Genomic DNA, 22,212 nt, shown 5'->3' with positions numbered 1-22,212 from the left:
TCGACCAGACAGTTTCTAGTTGTCGGTTCTTTAACATTTGCGGTGTGACCTACTTTTATATTTAAACAATTTATGAAAGAAATAACTTCGAAGTTTGCATCGACAAAACTTTTATTTCCACAACCCTTCAAAATCTGATTATAAGCTTTTAAATGTTTATCAATAAAATAAAAGGAGTTGTGAAACTGAAACGCAATTTTTAGCTTCGTTAGAAACAAAATCATCACAAATCTGAATTAATCAAGACAATAAACTCGCTAACTTATAGACAAGTAGAACAACACAACAAAGACAATATAAATAAAACGTGTACAGAGCGAGGTAGAATTTCTATAATAATAATAATTACCGAAACATTATTTAAACCCAAAAAAAAAACCAATTATATTTTGGGGATTTTTTTCGATATATTTATAGACAGGAGTTAACATAACCCTGGACGGTAAAGGTGCACATACCAGATTTAATATTCTGGTACAAATATTTATAGAGTATTTTTAATGTCAATACAACAACGAAAAAACTTGAAGGTATTTTTTGAAGTACCCACTTTTCCAGATTTCACATTTTTTTTTTAAATTATATCAGCAGTAAATCGTTGATTACAGGAAAAACACGAAAGCACTATTATGAACCCGGTTAGCCGAACCTAATGTAATGATTCTACCCTACAGTATGCAAAGCAACATTTTAAACTACCCACAAAACAGCAAACACCAATTAACACTAACATATATAGTTAAATTTTTCTAACCGCGCAACCCGTAATAAATAATCTATTTGTATACATTTTTAATTTTAATAGACATATAGAGTGATAATTATTCTTAATGTGTCAAAGAAGCATATGCGTTTCAAAGTATATAGATTACAAACACTAAGATGAAAAGAGTGATTTTTTCTATGATATTTATCGATTTGGCATTGTTACTGTGTCATTTTTATGTTCATTCGTATGCAAATATGACCATTAAATAGCGATATTTAAGATAATAAAACGTGGTGTAAAGTTAGGACCGTATTTATCACTATAGTTGCGATGTTATTTCCTTACTGAAGGAATAGTAACCATGGTAACAAATAGTGCATCTTCACGTGCCATAATAAGACCGTTAATGTTTAAATTCTTTATTGAAACCGCTGATTCCTTCTGACCCTCTTAGTACGAAAAATCAGTCCTTCAGTCTAGAGCATAAAATGCAAATCCCTGTGTCAAAAATCATATGGCAAAATACCCAATACGTTTAAAAAATAAATTTCAAAAGAATTCGAATTAGGAATGTTTTTTTTTATTCTTTTCTATATCATAGAGTAATAAGCAAATAGATTCAGACTTAATTAAATTTTCAAATTGAGTGAGGATTTTTTTTTTGGCACATGGCAACTCGAAACGCCGCCATCTTAAAAAAAGCATAATATTAATTAATATCGTAAGTGCATGTTTTTATCGACATATCTGGGTCCCAATTTATCTATTTATATTTCAAACCGACTCGCGTAGACAAATAGGACAATTGTATATTTTAATAAATAATTCAGTTTTTTAGTAATTTAATGAATCAGTTTAACGTTATATAGAACTTGAAAATATTAAATGCTAAATTTCAAAAGGCGCCAAAATATATAAATCGAAGTTTGAAAATAGTTTAAGTCACGCCTATTTTAAATACCCCCATTCATAATAAATCAGATAGTCTCGTAACACTACCTTAATTGTTATGAATTGGGTTTCATAAAAGTTAGAAATTTGAATAATCTATATTTTATTATAAGTATGAACAATAAATTTAATTTATATTCGCTAAGCTCGCTAAGATGCGATATTTATTTCACTCTCACGCAACATAACAATTATAACATACAAATACAGAAATAATGAGAATTAGAAACTATACAATAGTACTATTTAATAATAACATTTAATAAAATATAATTCGAGCCATTTCCCAAATAGGACCAATAACTAAATATAGACTAAAAATTATTCCACAGTTAACAAATACTACTACGAAAGCGTTTTTAATCTATGGTACTTTAATAGCAATACTAAACTAGTCTGCGCCCTGAAATATGAATATTTTTATTATGGTCTATTTTTGAAATGCTTCATTTTCGTTGCGCAGACTATAGAAGAGGGAGGTGTATATTCAAAAATTGTGTTTCGTTTACATTGAAATTGGTTTATTTATTGTGCCGATAGTAAACGATTGCACAACGACTAGATTAAATGCCGTTCATAAGAACGTTGTCAAATGTCAGATTTTTCGTTTCATGATGACAATTGACAAGGACGTAACGACGTCCTAGCAATTTCCTTTCATCCTGACATCGTGGACTAAAGTATCATATTATCATGGTTTCATAGTAACAATATAGTTAAAAAAAACATCACAATGGCCTAAACTCGTTTAAAAATAAGATTGAGTTTTAGATAATAATGCGCCATTATGACTCTGTGAATTTCAGACTATGGCTTAGACTGTAAATTGAGATCAATGAAATAGAAAAATACGTATTGTTAGAACTGAAACAAAAAATCTGACAACGTAGATATGTCATACCTTTAGGGTAGTTTCACAGCATAATCAACAATAATTTTTCTAATCTATAAATATAACTTACGAAAACATATCAACCAAAAGGAATATTCAAGACGATGGTTTCTAGTAAATGTAAAAAAAAACATTTTAGTACGTACACGTATACGTTGTGTACGTTTGGTAGACGTATACGCATAGTATATATTACTTAAAAAACTTGCAAAACACGTTCAACTATCGATATTTCTAAGTTAATTATGATAAACGCGCTCCAATTTAATATAAAAGAAATCATTTTAACTGTAATTAACTTTAACCAATTTCCAATTTACTATAATCAGTATAACAGTTATAGTATTGACTACTTATACTTGAAATTTAAAGTTATTTAACTAACAGTTTTAACGATCATAAACTAATTTGAAAAATAATAAAATAGTGAAACTACCCAACCGAAATCTACCTTTTAAGGTATAGAATTTAGTATGTTCCGATGTTCGAGCGATTCCTTCAGAGCATAGAAGAGTTGCAGCTGTTGTTCTGGTTTCATGTTGTACACCTGGAATCATATTTAGTGGATAAATATCTGCTAACCACTACTTGGTTAAGACTGGCACAAAAAATCCAGTCGCGCTACAACCTGCGGCCTCCGCTAAACTAAAATAGGCAAGTAGGTGATCAGCCCTCTGTGCCAGCTACACGCCGTCTACTCTGGCTCTATAATATTCCTTCAACGTACGAGCGAGAGTTGAATTCGCACATAGAAAGAATATACGATGAGAAAAACACTTTTTGAACGGATTGAAGCTATGTATAGGTCACGGTGACCATGCACGCTGAAAAGCACGCGAAACGTCGGAAAAAATTTAAAATTATGTAAATAATTATAAGTTTTTAATAATAATACATAGCTTCAATCCGTTCAAAAAGTGTTTTTCTTAATGTGTAAAAGCTATGTTAACAAAAGACAATACAATGTACGATGAATGATTCCTCGGGGATGAAAGTGCGCGATCAAGCCACTAGACATGGGCAAAGTACGGCCCGTGGGCCATTGCCGGCCCGCGAATGTTTTTTATCCGTCCCGAAGAGGGTCCATCAGTATGGATAGTATGTTTTAATTACGTTTTGACAGTCGAAAAGAAAAAGTATATTCTATTTGTATTGTTTTTATAAAATTATATAATTAAGAGCTTTAACAACAATGCATTATTTCTATAATTCTGGCCTCCTCTAGAATTTCTTAAAACTTTGTGGCCCGCCATTAAAAAACTTTACCCACCACTGCCCTAGACTATACGTAAGAATAAAAATTCCGTATTCTCAACGAACATGCAACGTTCTAACGGGGAATAACTAATAATATCTTAGGAATCCAATGTCAAACGTAAAGTGAGATAGAGAAGAAGAGAGAGCGTCGACGGATGTTTATGAATTGATTCACTCTTCTTGGTGCAGAATCCTTTTGGGTTTTTTCACATCCTTTTCTAATTGATGTGAATTTATATATATGGGAGAATTCAGAAGATACGCCCCAATGATATAGATTAAACAAAATAGCAGAACGGGAATTGATTTAGATATAGTTTTATTTGGCAAGTCTCCCGACTTGATTGAACTTATATCTAACTGATTACCTGCTGTAACAATTTCTGTGGCGTAGCGGTGCGTATGAAGCTCGTGATGTATACGTTGACGAACGTCGCCATGAGGAACTGACAGTCGAAGCGATCCATTATACCGCCGTGGCCGGGTATCACGTCACCAAAGTCCTGAAAGACAAATAATAGAATTATAACGATTCTGGACACGAAAACTGATTATAATTTTTTTATCAACAAATCTTCGTTTTAAATAGTATCATTGAATAATTATGCTACTTGAAAAGAATTAACACAATAGTTATTTCGGACAAAATATAAAAATTTAATATTGAAAAAAAAATACACCTAAACCATCTTGATAGACTATTTATTACATATTATAAAGATAAGTCTTTGATTAACATAGCTTTAACACATGGAAAGAAAACATTTTTTTTTAACCGGATTAAAGCTATTTGTATCATTATAAACTTATAATTATTTTACATAAATTTAAATTTTTCCGACGTTTCGCGTGCTTTACAGCGTGCATGGTCACGGTGACTGAACACAAAAGGTGTTGAATGTCAAAAGTAAGTTGTGTTGTGTCAGTAGTAAGTTGAAGGCGAAAATAGAGGACACCGGGAGTCATTTCTGCGACCACGCACGCTGAAAAGCACGCGAAACGTCGGAAAAATTTAAAATTAAAATTATGTAAAATAATTATAAGTTTATAATAATATAAATAGCTTCAATCCGGTTATAAAATTGTTTTCTTTTATTATAAAGATTGTCAATAGATTTTTTTTTAGTTTTTTTTTACTAAAAAATCGTCATTTAGTATATGGCAAACGATAGATAGGTGCGTATCGGTGTTTCTCGCTCGCTATACGCCATTGGTTTAGGAATTGCTAATATATGTAAATTTAGATATTCCTAATAGGGTATAATTACAATACAAATCCAAATGTAAAATCAGAAAGGCCATGTATGGCTAGACAACTCAAAAAAAAAAAATACAATATTAAAGTTCATAAAATTAAAAAAAATCTGTGTCAATACAACCGTTTTAGTTGTGGGCCTCAGTTTCATGAACGACATTTTGGTCCAAGGCAGTTTCCTCACGATGTTTTTCCTTCACCGTTCGAGCGAATGTTAAATGCGCACATAGAAAGAAAGACCATTTGTGCGTGGATCGAACCTACGACCTCAGGGATGAGAGTCACACGCTGAAGCCACTAGGCCAACAGACGTTCATAATTCTATATAACTATCAATATGAATTTAAACTCTTTATTATTTTATTAAACTTGAATTTAATGCAAAAAAATAAATATATTTTTCATAATATATTTGGTTCGTGATATGCGTTTATTTCAAATACATACCTTTATCTTGAACGCTCGCTTGAATCCAGATGCGAAAAATCCACCAAAAGGTCCGATGACAGAGCTGAAGATGCTGAGAGACAGCGAGTGAATCATGAACGGGTACATTGTGATCGTATCGTGGCCGAGCTGGAACAAAATATAACGTAAAGTAAAATTTTATTTTACTCTTTCTAGAATGTTCTTATAATTGGGTTGTGGCTTATAAATACACCACCACCGTGTGGGACCAGCTCTCCACTGAAGTATTTCCGAATCAATCCGACTATATTTTATGTATATATATATAGAAATTTAATTTAGTTACTAGTTACATGTAATTTTGAGTTTTTTTTTTGTTAAGCGATAAGGCCGCCCGTTGCCTATGGGAGCGTTCAAGTATTACGTCACGCAATTTTTGGGTGATTCTTGACTTGACCCCCCCCCCCCCCATGAAACGCACCGTAACGTTTTCTGTATCCAATAGTAAAACGTTTCGTGACCAACCCTAGTGACTCTTTATAACTAACCTTACCCTTACCATTATGTGGTATAAAGTACTGGAAAGTGGAAAATAATAACGCGTAATTTAATCCCCGCCCCGCATCGAAACGTTTTACAAGAGCCCCCCCAAATTCGTTACGTAATACTTGAACGCACCCTAATGACTTATGTATACTGCTTTTTTTTTGTTTTTTATTATATATATTGTATATTACGGTAACGTAGTGAAAATAAATAAATATTATTATTGTTATTAAACAACCTAACAACCTATACAATGGGGCTTTTGTCGATAGTGTATTCGAAAGTATTTTTGTTGTTATTATAGAGATACTCGCGGACCCGACAGACGTTATCCCGTGTTATATTTAAAGCGATTAGGATATTAAACAAAGTACAGACTGCAGCGCCATCTGCCGGGCTGATTTGTAAAAAAAAATCATACAAATCGGCCCAGCCGTTTAAGAGGATTTCAGTGACATACACACGAACAGTGTCACCTCTCCTCTCTCTGTGTGAACTCCTCTCTTATTCCTCCTATCTTATATATATAGTAGAAGTATATATATAGAGAATTATGCAACGCGCGCTTAGAATTTGACATTTGGATCGTCGTTTATTGTTAAAACAGCGTATCAGTGGAACTCCTTGCGTGGCTAAAAGGCTGTATAAAAACCAATATACTCACTAATCTCACCAGCGGCAGTAGACAGTCAGGCGGAGTGTACTCGTGCAGACGGAATAGGGATGACGGCTCGCAATCCATCGTCATACGGCCCAGAGACTCCGAGTACTCGATGGGGCATACCAGATATGGGTATTGGGATATCAGGTACGATAGCTGAAACGAAAAGTTATGTCATATTATTGTTTGCATACATTATTATAAAGACTAGACATAGTTTAAGAAAAACACTTTTTGAACGAATTAATGCTATGTATTAATATTAAAAACTTATAATTATTTACATAATTCTAAATTTTTCCGGCGTTTCGCGTGCTTTTCAGGGTGCGTGGTCACGGTGACTTAAGACAAAAGGTGTTAAATGTCAAAAGTATCACAGCTGCAGAGGAAGTTGTGTTATTTGTATTTATTGCCCCGAAGTTGATATCGACTAAAAGATGACGGGTTTTTGCAAAAATGACTCACGGTGTCCTTTATTTTCGCGGATTGTCGCGAAGAGGACACCGTGAGACACGCTGAAAAGCACGCGAAACGTCGGAAAAAATTTTAGAATTATGTAGATAATTATAAGTTTTTAATAATAATACATAGCTTTAATGCGTTCAAAAAGTGTTAATGTGCAAAAGCTAATTTAACAAAAGACAATACTATAGACATAGGTTTCCATTAGCACATCTAACATTTAGATTTGGATGAGATCATGCGTCAGGTGGTCGCTCTCCACAATATGAACCTCCACCAATGATAGGCCATGGTATTCGTGAATACTTGTCGTAACTTAACTGGAACGGTATCTATACGGCTGTGCATTTTTTATTTTCCGCCTTCATTCACATTGATGATTATTGAGCAGTGTTGGCCTAGTGGCTTCCACGTACGACATCCCTGAGGTCGTAAGTTCGATCCCCGGCTGTGCACCAATGGATTTTCTTTCTATGTGCTCATTTAACACTCGCTCGAACGGTGAAGGAAACCGGCTTGCCGTAGACCCAAAGAGTCGATGGCGTGCGTCAGGCACAGAAGGCTATTCGTTTAACAAATGATCATGAAACAGATACAGAAATCTGAGGCCCAGACCTAAAAAGGTTGTAGCGCCATTGATTTATTTAATTCACATTGATATGTGTCGAGGTGTTGATCCCACAGTAATGTTGCTGATAGAGGTGTATCGTTTTTTTATTTAATATTTATTATTTAATTACAATGGTTGAGATGCTAACAAACATACTATAAAAAAAGCGATTGGTGAACAGTGACTAAGCTATTATTGGCAGTTCTTTTCGTCGGTTCTACTGGACCTTGATTTAAGAACTGGTAGAAAATGAAAATTTAAAAGCATCATTTTTTCATAAGTGTTCTGTTACCTACATAAATAAATGATATCGTGATTCCAGCGTATTCAGTAAGATTATGTTGAAAAAATTATGCGTACTGAGAGAGAAAGAGAAATTCATTTGTAATTACTTATCATTATAACGAAACACTAGAAGGGCCTCTCATTACCATCTTTTTGAGGATTTTGGCCAAACAACAGGAAAAAATATTGTAATTGAATAAAAACGTAGATTTTTTCGGTTGCAAATACAGGCAAGCAGTACCGATCATTTTCCATACATAGATTTTACGCACACTTCGTACTAAGGGTTCAAAAGAAGAAAACCAACTCACCAGCAGACCAAATACCACAGTAGATACTCCACCGCCAATGAATCCCTCCCAGGTCTTTTTGGGGCTCAACTTGATGAGCGGTGTCTTCCCAAAGAAAAACCCAAAGATATAGGCCATCACATCATTGCAGATAATCATGGATACTGGTACAATGAACCATATCAAACCTGGAATTTTATGTGTGGTAACTAATTTATATATATTAGAAGTGACAAATGTTATAATTTCTTGTAGATCAGTAAAAAAAAGGTAGGTCTGAAGCCTAGGGTGATTTTCAAAAACGAGACTTACTGCTATGTGTGACTCCAGCATGTCAAAAACGTTTTGGATTTTGACATTCGGGAGTCATAGTTTGGACTAAGTCACCGAACGAACCTAAAACATTAAACTAAAAATACTAATAACTATTTGTTCTATAATTACTTTGAATTCACGTAAATTATTTGCGTTTTTATTGCCGTTTTTAACTACCGTCAAAACCCCCGAAAGGTTTAATCTACGTGTAATGATTATAACGGACAAAATGAATGAGAATTGCGATTTAAGACGTATAGAATGAATTTTCTTAGTCTAGACTCAGTTAAAACATTATGTGTTGCCACTAAAAGTAACGAAGCAACTATGGCTGATTAAAGTCTATTAATGTTTGATATGTATTACAAGATTTACGATAATTGTTTGGTAATACAAAAAACATTACAGAGGCGTCAATTTTAACCAAAGTTCAAAGTAACGTTTTAATCTAAGTGTACATTGTACTTCGAATGATATTGATTAGCAAACAATACATCATTTAAATTTACATAAATTAAAGATTAAAAAGAATATGTATTGACAATCCGTGAAATAGGTCTAAATGTATAAGTACGCTTACAGGAAATAATATATCCATATTATATAGTAGACGTCTAGTATGTATGTAAGCTCCCAGTTGGATGATTTTTGTATTAGTTTGAGGAAACCCTCGACAACTTTAATACTTTATAAATGTCTGTAAAGTTCATCAATAGCTATTTCGTAACGTATATGCAGACACATTTCTACATCTGTTAGATTAAACAATTATCAGGTGAGCCTGTATGTAGTGTGTATCAGTTGTTAGTAGGAGAATCTAAGACGGCAACACAAAAACTAAACTTAACTTATTCGTCAAACAAATATTAAAAAGTCGTATTAAACTGCGTGTTGTTTTCCAAATTTAAGTTAGTTGAACACAAAACTAATTCATAATACCTACATAATAAAGATGAAAATTGTATAATGGTTGGAACAAAGGGGAATGTTGATTTAATATTACATCTATTAATAGCTCATTGTTTACGGAGTTAGGCGTTCGCAAAGAGTATATCGTAGTAGACTAATATTGTAGATGCCTTTACAACATTTAGTTAGAAGATTCTACTTTTTTATACAACAGATGGCAAACGGACAGGAGGCTCACCTGATGATAAGTAATACCATCGCCCATAGACACTCACAGTGCCAGAAGCATTAAAAATTGGCACGCTTCTTCTCGTAGACCTGCGTAAAACGCTCAGTGGTGGAACGTCCAGGTGATATGAACGTGGTTACGAAAGAAAGCAGTGTTAGGCCCGTACATCCTTAACGTTTGCGTAGCGGTAATTCCACTTCGAAGTTACGTATACGAAGTTTCAGTTAACCATATGACCTACATAGAAAAACTACAACGATTTCGCAAAAACGGAAAACTCTAACAACAGATTTGAAATTCGAATTGGTCACCAATCTATAGAAAGATAAATGCTGGTTAAAGAATCTAAAATTACTTAAGACTTATTAATATATAAAATGCATACAGATTTGAAATTCGAATTGGTCACCAATCTATAGAAAGATAAATGCTGGTTATAGAATCTACAATTACTTAAGACTTATTAATATATAAAATGCATACAGATTTGAAATTCGTATTGGTCACCAATCTATAGAAAGATAAATGCTGGTTATAGAATCTACAATTACTTAAGACTTATTAATATATAAAATGCATACAGATTTGAAATTCGAATTGGTCGCCAATCTATAGAAAGATAAATGCTGGTTATAGAATCTACAGTTACTTAAGACTTATTAATATATAAAATGCATACAGATTTGAAATTCGAATTGGTCACCAATCTATGAAAGATAAATGCTAGTTATAGAATCTACAATTACTTAAGACTTATTAATATATAAAATGCATACAGATTTGAAATTCGAATTGGTCACCAAACTATAGAAAGATAAATGCTGGTTATAGAATCTACAATTACTTAAGACTTATTAATATATAAAATGCATACAGATTTGAAATTCGAATTGGTCACCAATCTATAGAAAGATAAATGCTGGTTATAGAATCTACAATTACTTAAGACTTATTAATATATAAAATGCACACAGATTTGAAATTCGAATTGGTCACCAATGTATAGAAAGATAAATGCTAGTTATAGAATCTACAATTACTTAAGACTTATTAATATATAAAATGCATACAGATTTGAAATTCGAATTGGTCACCAAACAATAGAAAGATAAATGCTGGTTATAGAATCTACAATTACTTAAGACTTATTAATATATAAAATGCATACAGATTTGAAATTCGAATTGGTCACCAAACTATAGAAAGATAAATGCTGGTTATAGAATCTACAATTACTTAAGACTTATTAATATATAAAATGCATACAGATTTGAAATTCGAATTGGTCACCAATCTATAGAAAGATAAATGCTGGTTATAGAATCTACAATTACTTAAGACTTATTAATATATAAAATGCACACAGATTTGAAATTCGAATTGGTCACCAATGTATAGAAAGATAAATGCTGGTTATAGAATCTACAATTACTTAAGACTTATTAATATATAAAATGCATACAGATTTGAAATTCGAATTGGTCACCAATCTATAGAAAGATAAATGCTGGTTATAGAATCTACAATTACTTAAGACTTATTAATATATAAAATGCATACAGATTTGAAATTCGAATTGGTCACCAATGTATAGAAAGATAAATAATATATAAAATGCGTAGTTATGTATACATATAAATAAACATACGGAAACAAAGTTGAAAATCCAAGGCCAGTTACTAAAAGTTTGCCGCAACGTTATAAAAAAATCACGTCAATAAATTTAATTAATTTAATATAATTTTTAAAGTTTCTTTTTCTTCTACATCTAGTGCCACTTTATTGCTAGAGGTTGCTTTGAATTGTCGGATATCTTGTCTAAAAAGCCTCTCCGCGATGCGATGCTGTACCACTCGTACGTTCCGCAACCACAACTTCTTTCTTCTACCAGCTCGACCCTTACCTTGAATTTAGCCCAACAAATTCATAAGCTGCAATAAGTCGTATCAATCATGACGAAAAACGTTTCCGAGATATGCGACTTTCCATAATTTAACAGTCTGCATAAACTTTCGTGGTGTGGCTAGGCGAGACTCTCAAACCAGTGGTCATGAGTTCCAAAGCGTAACTTACTTAATACAGCATAGAAAAAATCGTAAAAAAACCAGATATCTAAACCCAAATAGTATGGTACAAATTATCACCTCCTTGCTTATTAGGTAGGTAAAAAGTATCAACACACATCCAAATCGAAAAATTGAGTAATATATAATCTAAATAAATATTTAAAACATCGCCACTTAACGCTCAAAATCTCCCAAAAATTCAAGATACTCCAGAAGCCTATATACTCGGTATTACCAATTATTTGCGTACAGTACTATAGTCGTAATAGCATTATCCTTAATCATATTACCCGAAGCCACACCTTGCCTACAAGCCTAAACCAATCATAATAATAATCCACTAGGATATTTTATAAAACTCAATAGAGCTACGTACAGTAGTTACGTTCACAAATACTTACTTTTAATACTTTTTGAATTAAGTAATTAAATTTTTTTCTCAAGTAGTAGCTTTTCTTTATGAGTCATATCAAGTCTATTTCATATTCCTGTTCCAATAACGAATAGGAACAATATTTCCAACGACCTAGTTTCCACGCTCAAAGGCTTCCGTGACGTGAAGTGAATGGGTATGTCAATATTGTGTACAAAGCCGCCAACACTAACTATACCATAAAATAATCTTACGCTAGATATTATATTACTGGAACTTTTTCTTTTAATAGAAAATAATATTCTAAAAGTTCTTTAATAGGGCTTTTAAGTTAAGCTCATTTTGACTATTCTTCGTTTTATTATTAACAAATATATAACGTTATACTATTATTACGATGTGTTTAATAAAAGATAGTTAAACATAGTAAAGGCTGTTAAGTCTGTAAATAGTGCTTATATATATAATAGTGATTCATTTGACCTAATTTAATCGCGCGATCAATACTGAGATCGCACTAGAAACATTACACTGAAGTATGAGACAGACCAAATTCTGCATCTGTTTTATACCCAGAATGGACGCCTGGGACAACACAGGCCTTCACACATGTCAAAATGAGGACAATCAGATACTTATGAAAATGTGTTATTGAATTAATTATGTATATCCATACACGTGTGATAATGACATGAGAACTTAAGAAGGCACAGAGCTAACTAGATATATGCTTCCTCACAAACGAGGAGCCAGCAATATCACAGCACACAACTCACAAGAGGGACTTTTTATATTGAAGAAGTCGCATGGGTCCACCAAGCATACGCGACTATACAATGTAAATACATCATTATGTAGGAATAAATAAAATAATAATAATCGCAAAGAATTAACACAGCTACGACTCGGAGAAAGGTCTATATGGAGTTGTTGATTTTTCTGATTAGCGGGATTCCAAAACTATCAAAAGTCGTTTTCCGCATATTGTTAACTTTATTAAGCTGGCAACGAGCCACGCAATGTACCTAACATAAGATTGAGAGCTTTAATTTTAAAGCTCTTAACTGGTTTAACTTTATTCATTATGGAATATGGAAGATTTGGTACCCCCCCCCCTTTAAGAAAAAAATACCTGTGTTTGGTTCCTAAAAGATATTTATATGTATATACATGATTGTTTTGAATGGTAAATACATTAAAAACATACAACAATATAAATTATTAATATTTTATAACTGATATTGTGCTCGTATGTCTTTTAACTGACATTCGTCCTAATTGAGACAAACAGTCGTTTCGTATATGTAATTGAACTAAATAAATACCAATTTTACATTCCAAAACCTAACCTTAAAATCACTTTAACGGGTAGGTTTTGTAATTTATTCAATTCACAACAATTCACAGTGAACAAACATTTAATATTATTTAGGTAGCGAACAGCTGATATAAAAACATCGATATAACAAGGTATATTGTCGATAAGGACAAAAACTTGCCGTTAACAGGCTGTAAAATATAATCTAAATATTGGTATATGTATTCACTGTTATGCCCCTATATATACCTCGTCTCTGTAAGGCATTCTGATTTAGTAACATTATTTACATATTATACTGTATGACAAATTCTATTGAGAGGCACAGTTCATCTCAATACCTCAAACGCAAAACTTATTCATAAACTATTTATATTTAGTTTATCTTATTATTTAAATTCGGTGTTGTACGCATGTGTCTCTTATACAGAGAGTATCCGCTATGGCATTTTACGTATAATATTTATAGATCTGTTTTTTTTTAAACGTGAGTATGAAAAAATAAATAATTGTATTGTCCACTGTGACGAGATTTTTGGAAATTTTGGATTTAATCACCATTAAGTGATTATCTTTATAAATTTAAATTAAATAAATATAAACCTATAAAACGACTGGGACCTTTTCATACAAGATCAATACTTGAAATAAGACTCACCTTCAAATATATTCTGAATGATGAGATAGCTCTGAGTCACCACGATCAGCAGAGCGACATGAGTCCAGGCAAAAAGACTGAACTGTCGCATATAGTACCGTTTCACCAGGGACAGGACGAACCAGACGAATCCAACACAGTACAGGCAGAACGAAATAAAACGATGGTATGTCACCAGGAAATGTAGGTAATCCTGAAATGCAATATGATATTTTGAGCCAACGCAAACTGACGTCAAGTAACGCAATTATATAGGAGTTTTGTTTTACTATTTATTTATGTAGTGATCAGTGAAAATCTTGCTTATACAAACGTACGTAAGTGGACTTAAACATTAAATATGGATAAGAAATAAAGCGTAGTTACAAAAACAAAAATAATGTTACGAAGACGGGTCGACTGCATGTTTCTAGATTTTTCCACTACTTAGAGAACTTTTCAGCAGGCTGTAATATGATTTCTGACCGTTTCAGGAGAGGGTCAATCACATATTAGAAAATTGTAATTTCCATAATGTTACCCTAGTTTTCAGGAAGCTGAAACCTTTTTTCAGTCGGTTTCAGAACATGTGTAGTAGAGTGGTGCAGTTTTCAGGAGTCCCGATTTTAGGCGTTTTCAGGCCTAGGTATACCCCTTTGATGAAGGAATATTCTAGACCGAACTTTCTAGGTGTGAGACAAGGACGAAATGATACGAGAGAGAGAGAGAAAATCAGAACTTTCTCGAAACTAGACTGAGCACTCTAGAACGCCGTATGACAAGGACGGAGCAACGTGCGAAAGAGACAAAGAATGCGGACGTTCTAGAATTGTGCAATTGCTACTCAGTAGCAAGCCCGAGTAGAAAGTTCTCGAATATTGTTTAGAATTATTCCCAGGGATATATAAGCGAGCCGAAACGCGACTAGTCACCTTTAGTTTGGAATGTGATAACAAGAGAGAAACACCGAAGCGATAAAGTGAATACAAGTGATAAAGTACAGTGTGAAGTGTGCATAAGTGAAGTAATTAGTGACTGTGTTTTTGTGCGTTATTAGTGCATCTCTGCAATTAATTTGTGCCCATAAATTCCTCATTGATTTATCAAGAAATAAACCCTTGAATAAATCTACGGCATTTTCTATCCGATCCCCTAGCTCGTAACAATATTATAAACAATTGAAAAGTTTAAATAAGTTACATAAGAAGAATACGACGGAACTGTGACAAGGAAATAGTAAAGGCAAGATATATCAATCGCCAACTTATTCACATTTACAATGCACCAAGTAGGTACACTTCTTCGTTCAAGGTAAAAAAGGCCTGGCAGGGCATTTTGGGATTACAAAAATTTATTTTATTCTGCAATTCTGGTCGATCAATATTGTTTTAAAGAGTTTTTATTTTTTATGTGATGTCTAATCAATTTTGCAGATTTGTTTTTATTTTATCACTATATTCGCAAAAATCAAAAAAAGCAATATGTTTTGTAATGAGAGTTATTATTTAAGTTTTTTTTAAATGTAATTTGACGCAAACGAGGAGACTCAGATTGCCAGTGCGTTGCCGGTATTTTAAGAATTGCTACGCTCTTTTCTTAGAGGACCCTAAATCGAATTGGTTCGGAAATACGCCAGTGGGTAACTGGTTCCACATATAGGTGGTGCGCGACAAAAATTGCGTCAAAGTAATAGTTCGCACAACTCCTTCGAAAACTCTCCATGGTAAATGCCGTGGATGATGCGGAGAGACCCCACATCTCTACGTAACGGGATCCAAGGGATCAAGCCGCTCGTAGTAACTGGTCCTCGTCCAAATAGCTTAAAAGAACTACTCCAAAGACAGAAGCAATTAATTCATCATACCCCAAACCCTGCGTTGGCACTGCTGTGACGTCATCGTATCGTATGATTATGACAAACCGTATGTCAGCGCAAGTCAATAACTTTTTAAAAATTATTACTCAAACAAATAGGTTCTAAAGGTTCTGTTCTAATAAATATAGCTAGAATTGACAAACGCGTGAACCTTGTCTAATTTGCCGCTTAGTAGGGCTTTATTTATACTAAGCCGCACATATTATTCAGCATCACGCAGACTGTTGGTAGAATATTAGAAAAAATATAAACATATAACACTTAAATTTATGTAAAACTAATGCGCGCGTATAACATTTCCGGTTTCTTATTACGATGTCCATAACTTCAACCGGTTTTAATTTTTATATTCGTTTTAAGTATTTTTACGCAAGGTTTACTTGGATAGCATTACATTAATTATAAAAAAAAACAATTGGAACGGAAAATAAGGTAAAATTATTCTTTTAATTTTTCATATATATAGTTGACGACTTCATTACCGCACTTAGATGTTTGGACGGGAATTTAAGCCTATGTTATTAAGAACAAATTCAACTTTCTAAACTAAAAATCCTAATTTTCCCAGGGAATCGAATGTTTGGCCTTATCGTCATAATGTAAACATGTTTCTAATTGACCTATTAACTTGTAATTTGTTATCATATTAATTAGGAATTTATTGTGTAATTAAATAGTATTATTACATTTTAAACAGACCATTAGTGTTTACTACAATAATCGTTTACATAACCGTTATTGTAATCATTAAATAAATACTTAATTTATACATAAAACATATAACATCTGATATTATATATATTATGTCTATATGTCTTAGAATAAAATAATAATTATATCGTTTCGTTAAATTGGAAATTTGGTGTCAAAATATAAACTACTTATGTTTAAAGTAAATTTTATAATTTATTGTAACGAAAATATACTTTTCCAATATATAAAAAAAACACCCTACTACACGACTTTTTGTATTAGATTCAAACCTCTGGGTATAACCGTCATTCGTAAAAAATATTCTAAATTAAAATTTACAACTATTTTCAAATAAAGGGTGTTGAGGGCGAGTAGCTTCCGACTGAGGTAGAAGATTCCATTCCCGGCTGTGTACCAATGGAGTTACTTTCTATGTGTGCATTTAACATAAGGAAGGTAAGGAAACCGGCTTGCCCATGATCCAAAAAGTCGACGGCGTACATCAGGAGGCCGATCATCTACCTGCCTACCTCATGAAATCCTGAGAAATAGAAATCCTGAGACCTAAAAATACCCTAAAAAGGATGTAACGCCAATGATTTTTTATTTCTTTAATATGATATAGTACGTTTAATAATCGTGTGTCGTATATATAAATTATTTACACAACTACGTCTTTGAGTTCAAATTAATGCTATTTATTGTTGTTACATACATGTGCGATATCGTGCTAATCTACAAAAAAAGGCGAAACCGTAAATATATTTTTTTTAGCTCCATTAGCCATTTAGCAAGTATGCACAAACTATAATATCCTACTATAATAATCGCAACAAATAGAAAAAGCAGGATTTCGATTAAGCTTCAGTACAGCCGATCACATAATAATAATAATATCGTGATTTCAAGCAGCCGCTCTATACAGCGTTTAGAGATTACAGTAAAGCTTTTGATAGTATTAACCATCAGGCTATTTGGAACGTTCTAAATTTAGCGGGGATAGACCAAAAATATACTGAAATCTTGAAACACGTTTATAACTAAAGTGAAAGCAGGTTTATTTCGAAAAAAGGGAGATCGAATAAAAATAATTTGCGAGAGGGGTACTGGGCGACCCACTATCGCCTAGACTTTTCGTGGTCGTTTTTGAAAGGATAATTATCAAAGATTGATGACAAAAAGGTATTCAAATTAACACTGACGCGCTAGCCCTCGCTTTAAAGGTGAAATAGATACACCACAACCATATGCATGAAATGAAGGCACAGATAAAAGATGGACCATTGAATACCACAATGTGGGAAGACCACAAAGCGATGGGCTGAAAACTCAATTAAGGTTTCTGGGGAGATGGATGGAGGAATCTAACGACAGATCCATTCAGTTAAGTAAGGAAAGTTCAGGAGGAGGCTTTTACGCAAAAGATATCCATACTGCAGAACACAAAGAAACGGAAATAACAATAACTAACGTAGGCAGTATAATAACTAAAGTAACACATATATTTATATGTAATTTCTTTCAACAGTATGAAATTGAAGTGGCTTTATTAATATTATCGTTGTTTATTATCATATCTATAGTTGGAAGAATTGGATGACGATGGCACAAAATAAATTGGGGTGGAAAAGGTTAGTGGAGGCCTTCTCCTGGACAGGGGCCACATCTTAAATTGCATTTACACCAATTTTTGTTAATTGTATGTCAATTAGATGTGGATGAACAAAGGCCTAGTATTATTATTATCATCATATGTAGGATTAGTAGACTTAATAACTTAGAAAAATGCACAATAACAATAAAGACATATAGGAAAAGCGCGGCCACAAACGGATAAAGTCAGAGCATATGCTGAACTTTAGAACCTGTAGAAACTGTTTCATGATCATTTGATCGAATAGGCAAATAGGTGATCAGCCTTCTGCGCCTGACGCTCGCCGTCGACTTTTTGAGTCTAAGGCAAGCCGGTTTCCTAACGATGTATTTCTTCACCGTTCGGGCGAATGTTAAATGCGCACATAGAAAGAAAACCATTAGTGCTCATCCGGGGCTCGAACCTACGACCTCAGGGATGAGAGTCGCACGCTGAACAACACTGCTTATTACTTTAAATGAGCGATCTTTACAATCACTTTAAAATTTGTGAGTTAACCAAAAACATAATTTTTCAAACAGGAAACGTCAGTTTTTGGGAGTAAACTCCAGTGAACCGGAAGATAAAAGGTAAGTAAAATTAAGGTTGATACTCAATTTTCAGCTAAGTTGACTTTAGACGAATGCATTAAGCGCAGTCAGCATTTTATATAGACTTAGGATGTTCATTTGTGTGAAAAATTATACAGCGTTTCGAACGTTTCGAGTTTGTCACATCATTGCTACGGACATAGACTAAGACCTAATATTTGGAATAGAAAACAATTAATAGAACAATAGGTTAACGGGCAGAAGGCCTAAATTTTTAAAAGTAAGTAATGTTAAGCTTTTTTCTTGCTAAATCATACGTATATAATTGTCCAATGCATAACAAAGCCACTGGCTTTTGCTGATCCTATTACTGTATTCCATTAAATAAATTACGCGCAAACAATCTCTAGAGGTACCCTGCTTTATTATGATATAGATTAAATTGTGACATGCCACTTACGTAGCACAGAGTACATATAACCCAGAAAACCCAGGTTCGATTAAAACAAATTGTTATCTTTCATAATCGATACCATGGGAATCCATACGGTACTATATACCGTATATCTTAGTTCGCAGTAATTTAGCTTTTATAGAACATATGGCAAACGGACCGGAGGCCTGATGTTAAGTGATAGGTATGTCACAGGGCTCGCGAGTCCGTCGACGGCCTTTAAAAAAATATTTTCTTGAAAGGCCGCAAGTCGAATAGCTTAGTGGTAAAAAAGTATTTTGTTGTTAGATTATCATAAAAGACAACTTCATTTCAGAAATGATAATATGAAGACAAACGTCTTGAGTTAAACAATGTATGACTGGCAAAAAATATAGTTTTTTAATCAAAACCATGAAACGGAATCCTTAATGTTTTTTTAAGTCTACGTAGATAAGTTTTGAGATTAAATTTTTATCGGTCATAAATTTATCAAAAATGATTTAACAATCCCCCCCCCCCATCGTATCGTTCGATTTGATAAAAAAAAATTGCACCTGTTATAGAATGCACTTAATCGTCTTCCTGGTTAACGTCCTAAGGGTAAGTGAGACTCATGTCTAAATCCAGGTCATAGCTTTTGTTGTTTTAATTCTACACGCATATATAGACTATATAAAAGCATTTACTTTATTCAATACCTTGAGACTATTCAATACCAGTTAAAAATGAGTTTTTTTTTTCGATCCAGATCTAGTATATCTTGCTCTTAAAGAGATCTGCGACAAACGCCGAAATTAAATTACTACATATATATTACTAAAACCTAAGACTAATATTATGAAAATAATGCAACCACTACAACTGTCACAAATTCAGAATTATAATGCTACATTATCCCTGGCTATATAAATGTTGATTGCGCTGAAATTTTGTATAAATGACAGTATTAATTTGTTAAAATTCACTATATTTTTTTTATTTTTCTTCTAACTCTCTACAAATACATTTCCAAGTAATTTAGACAATAAAAATTGAAGCGGTCTTCAATACTTGCAAATAGCTTATGAAAAATCAAATCTTTTCTATCCACTTTATAAATGTAAACGGTAAAAAAACTTACAGTTCTGTTAATAACAACTCCAAAGTAATCAATTAAGCTCTCTCCATAAAAGAAGTAGTTTGAAGAGAGCAAGAAGTACCAGGACAGCGATCGGAACCAAGGCAAACCATGCACTCGATAAACAGCATGACCAATATTGATGATCTCCTCAAAGCATTTCACTTGCACACACAAAACCTGGAGAATAAAGCCAAATATAATATCAAGTATAATAAAACCAACTAGTGTGGATTTAGCACAAATATTTAATTGAAATATAATTTAAACCTAATTTATAACAACAATTCTCTTAAGGGTATGAAAATATAAAGTCTCACTAATTAGTAATTACATTAAAATATTTAAGTGTATAAACCAATGTCAGATGAATATTAATGAATTCATCATACTGCTTACCGTAATCATCAGCGCCAAGGGACCACCATAAATAAGTAAGCAAAATCCACCAATCATAAGCCATGTAAAAATTCCTCGAATCACCCAATTTCTCCATCTGTATAATAACAGAAATGGACATCAAGATAATTGAACAAACCTGTTTTTATGACATTCCTGATACCTATATTAGAGAAGTTTCAAAAGCAAAACTAATTACTTATACTAAACTATTTATGATGTTTATCTTTTACATTGCTAATATTTTCAAATGTTTCATAAAATCATGCCATTTATTTACTAGTTTTGTTTTTGTCGATATAGGATCATTCATGAAATGTACAAAATCTATACCATAACCTGTAGATTCAATAACATTAAGAAGTTCTAAGACAAATTGAAAATGCTGAAATGATTAAAATAATATTGTATTGTGTTGTAATAAGTAAAATATACAAACATAGCTTAACATATATTAAGATTAAGATTTTTATTTAAAAGTATGTAAAAAGTATATAAATCCTTTAAGAATCTATTTTAATAATCATGGCCTGTTTATTCATATAATTGAATTTTACTTAAAACATAAACAGCTAATTCCTAAAATTATTGAAAATCAACAATAGTAAATTTATGTGTCATTACAGAAGCCTGACTATCAAATGGCTAAAATTTGAATTAGCATTTTGCATTGGTTTAAAAAAATATTAATTAGTATTTTTTGACGTCTGTATGTTTAAAAAGATAATTTAATTACCGCGACGAGAGTCCGGAGAGCGCAGAATCAAAAATTTCTGGGGTTTTATCCGTTCCTTGAGGCAGAGATTTTGCTAGTTCATCTACATACTTCTCCTCCAGTACTTTTTCTTCTTCTGAATCCACCTGACAATGCACACATTTTATAAGTGTTTGCATTTTTTAAATAAAAGAACAGGTTTTACGAAAGAAATTTGAAAATAAATACATGGTCAGATTCGCCAGCCGTCTCCACTTTTTCGGTTCCGTCGCCGTCACCTCGCCTATGTCGCACTTCACTCATTATTAAACAATAAAATATTAACTTTCTGGGTGTCACAAATTGTTCTAAAACGTTTAAATATATTCAGACTACAATTTTATCCGATTTTTAACAGAAACAAGGTTCTACTACGATAACCGATGTTTTTCTGTTGAAAGAAATGTCAAACGAAAAATCAATAGACTTTTATTATGTTGCAAGCTCTAAATAAAGAGTTGTTTTTAATTAAAACCAAACAATAACCTAACAATAATCTTAAGAAATAGTAAATTATTATATTCGGTGAAATAAAAAGCTTAAATAACACCTTGCCTTAAAATCAAACCTTAAATTAAAA

At 32.7% G+C, this 22,212-nt stretch overlaps 1 protein-coding gene across 1 annotated transcript; it reads right to left on the bottom strand.

Annotated features, from left to right (window-relative positions):
- Nucleotides 1–906: 906 nt before the first annotated feature.
- On the bottom strand, nucleotides 907–22,030 carry LOC123714056 (phosphatidate cytidylyltransferase, photoreceptor-specific). Its single transcript, XM_045668129.1, has 10 exons — nucleotides 21,822–22,030; nucleotides 21,615–21,739; nucleotides 20,879–20,975; nucleotides 20,483–20,659; nucleotides 14,195–14,387; nucleotides 8,348–8,514; nucleotides 6,683–6,835; nucleotides 5,512–5,640; nucleotides 4,178–4,312; nucleotides 907–3,099 (listed from the first exon to the last, which is right to left on the bottom strand). The coding sequence occupies exons 1-10, from the start codon at nucleotides 21,894–21,896 to the stop codon at nucleotides 3,007–3,009; spliced, it is 1,344 nt and encodes a 447-aa protein (XP_045524085.1). The 5' UTR covers nucleotides 21,897–22,030; the 3' UTR covers nucleotides 907–3,006.
- Between the last annotated feature and the right edge of the window lie 182 nt (nucleotides 22,031–22,212).

Source organism: Pieris brassicae, chromosome 9 (genome assembly GCF_905147105.1).
Source record: "Pieris brassicae chromosome 9, ilPieBrab1.1, whole genome shotgun sequence".
In the NCBI taxonomy this organism is placed as follows: Eukaryota; Metazoa; Arthropoda; class Insecta; order Lepidoptera; family Pieridae; genus Pieris; species Pieris brassicae.
The sequence above is the reverse complement of the archived record's forward strand: the minus strand, read 5'-3'. Positions and strand labels throughout refer to the sequence as shown.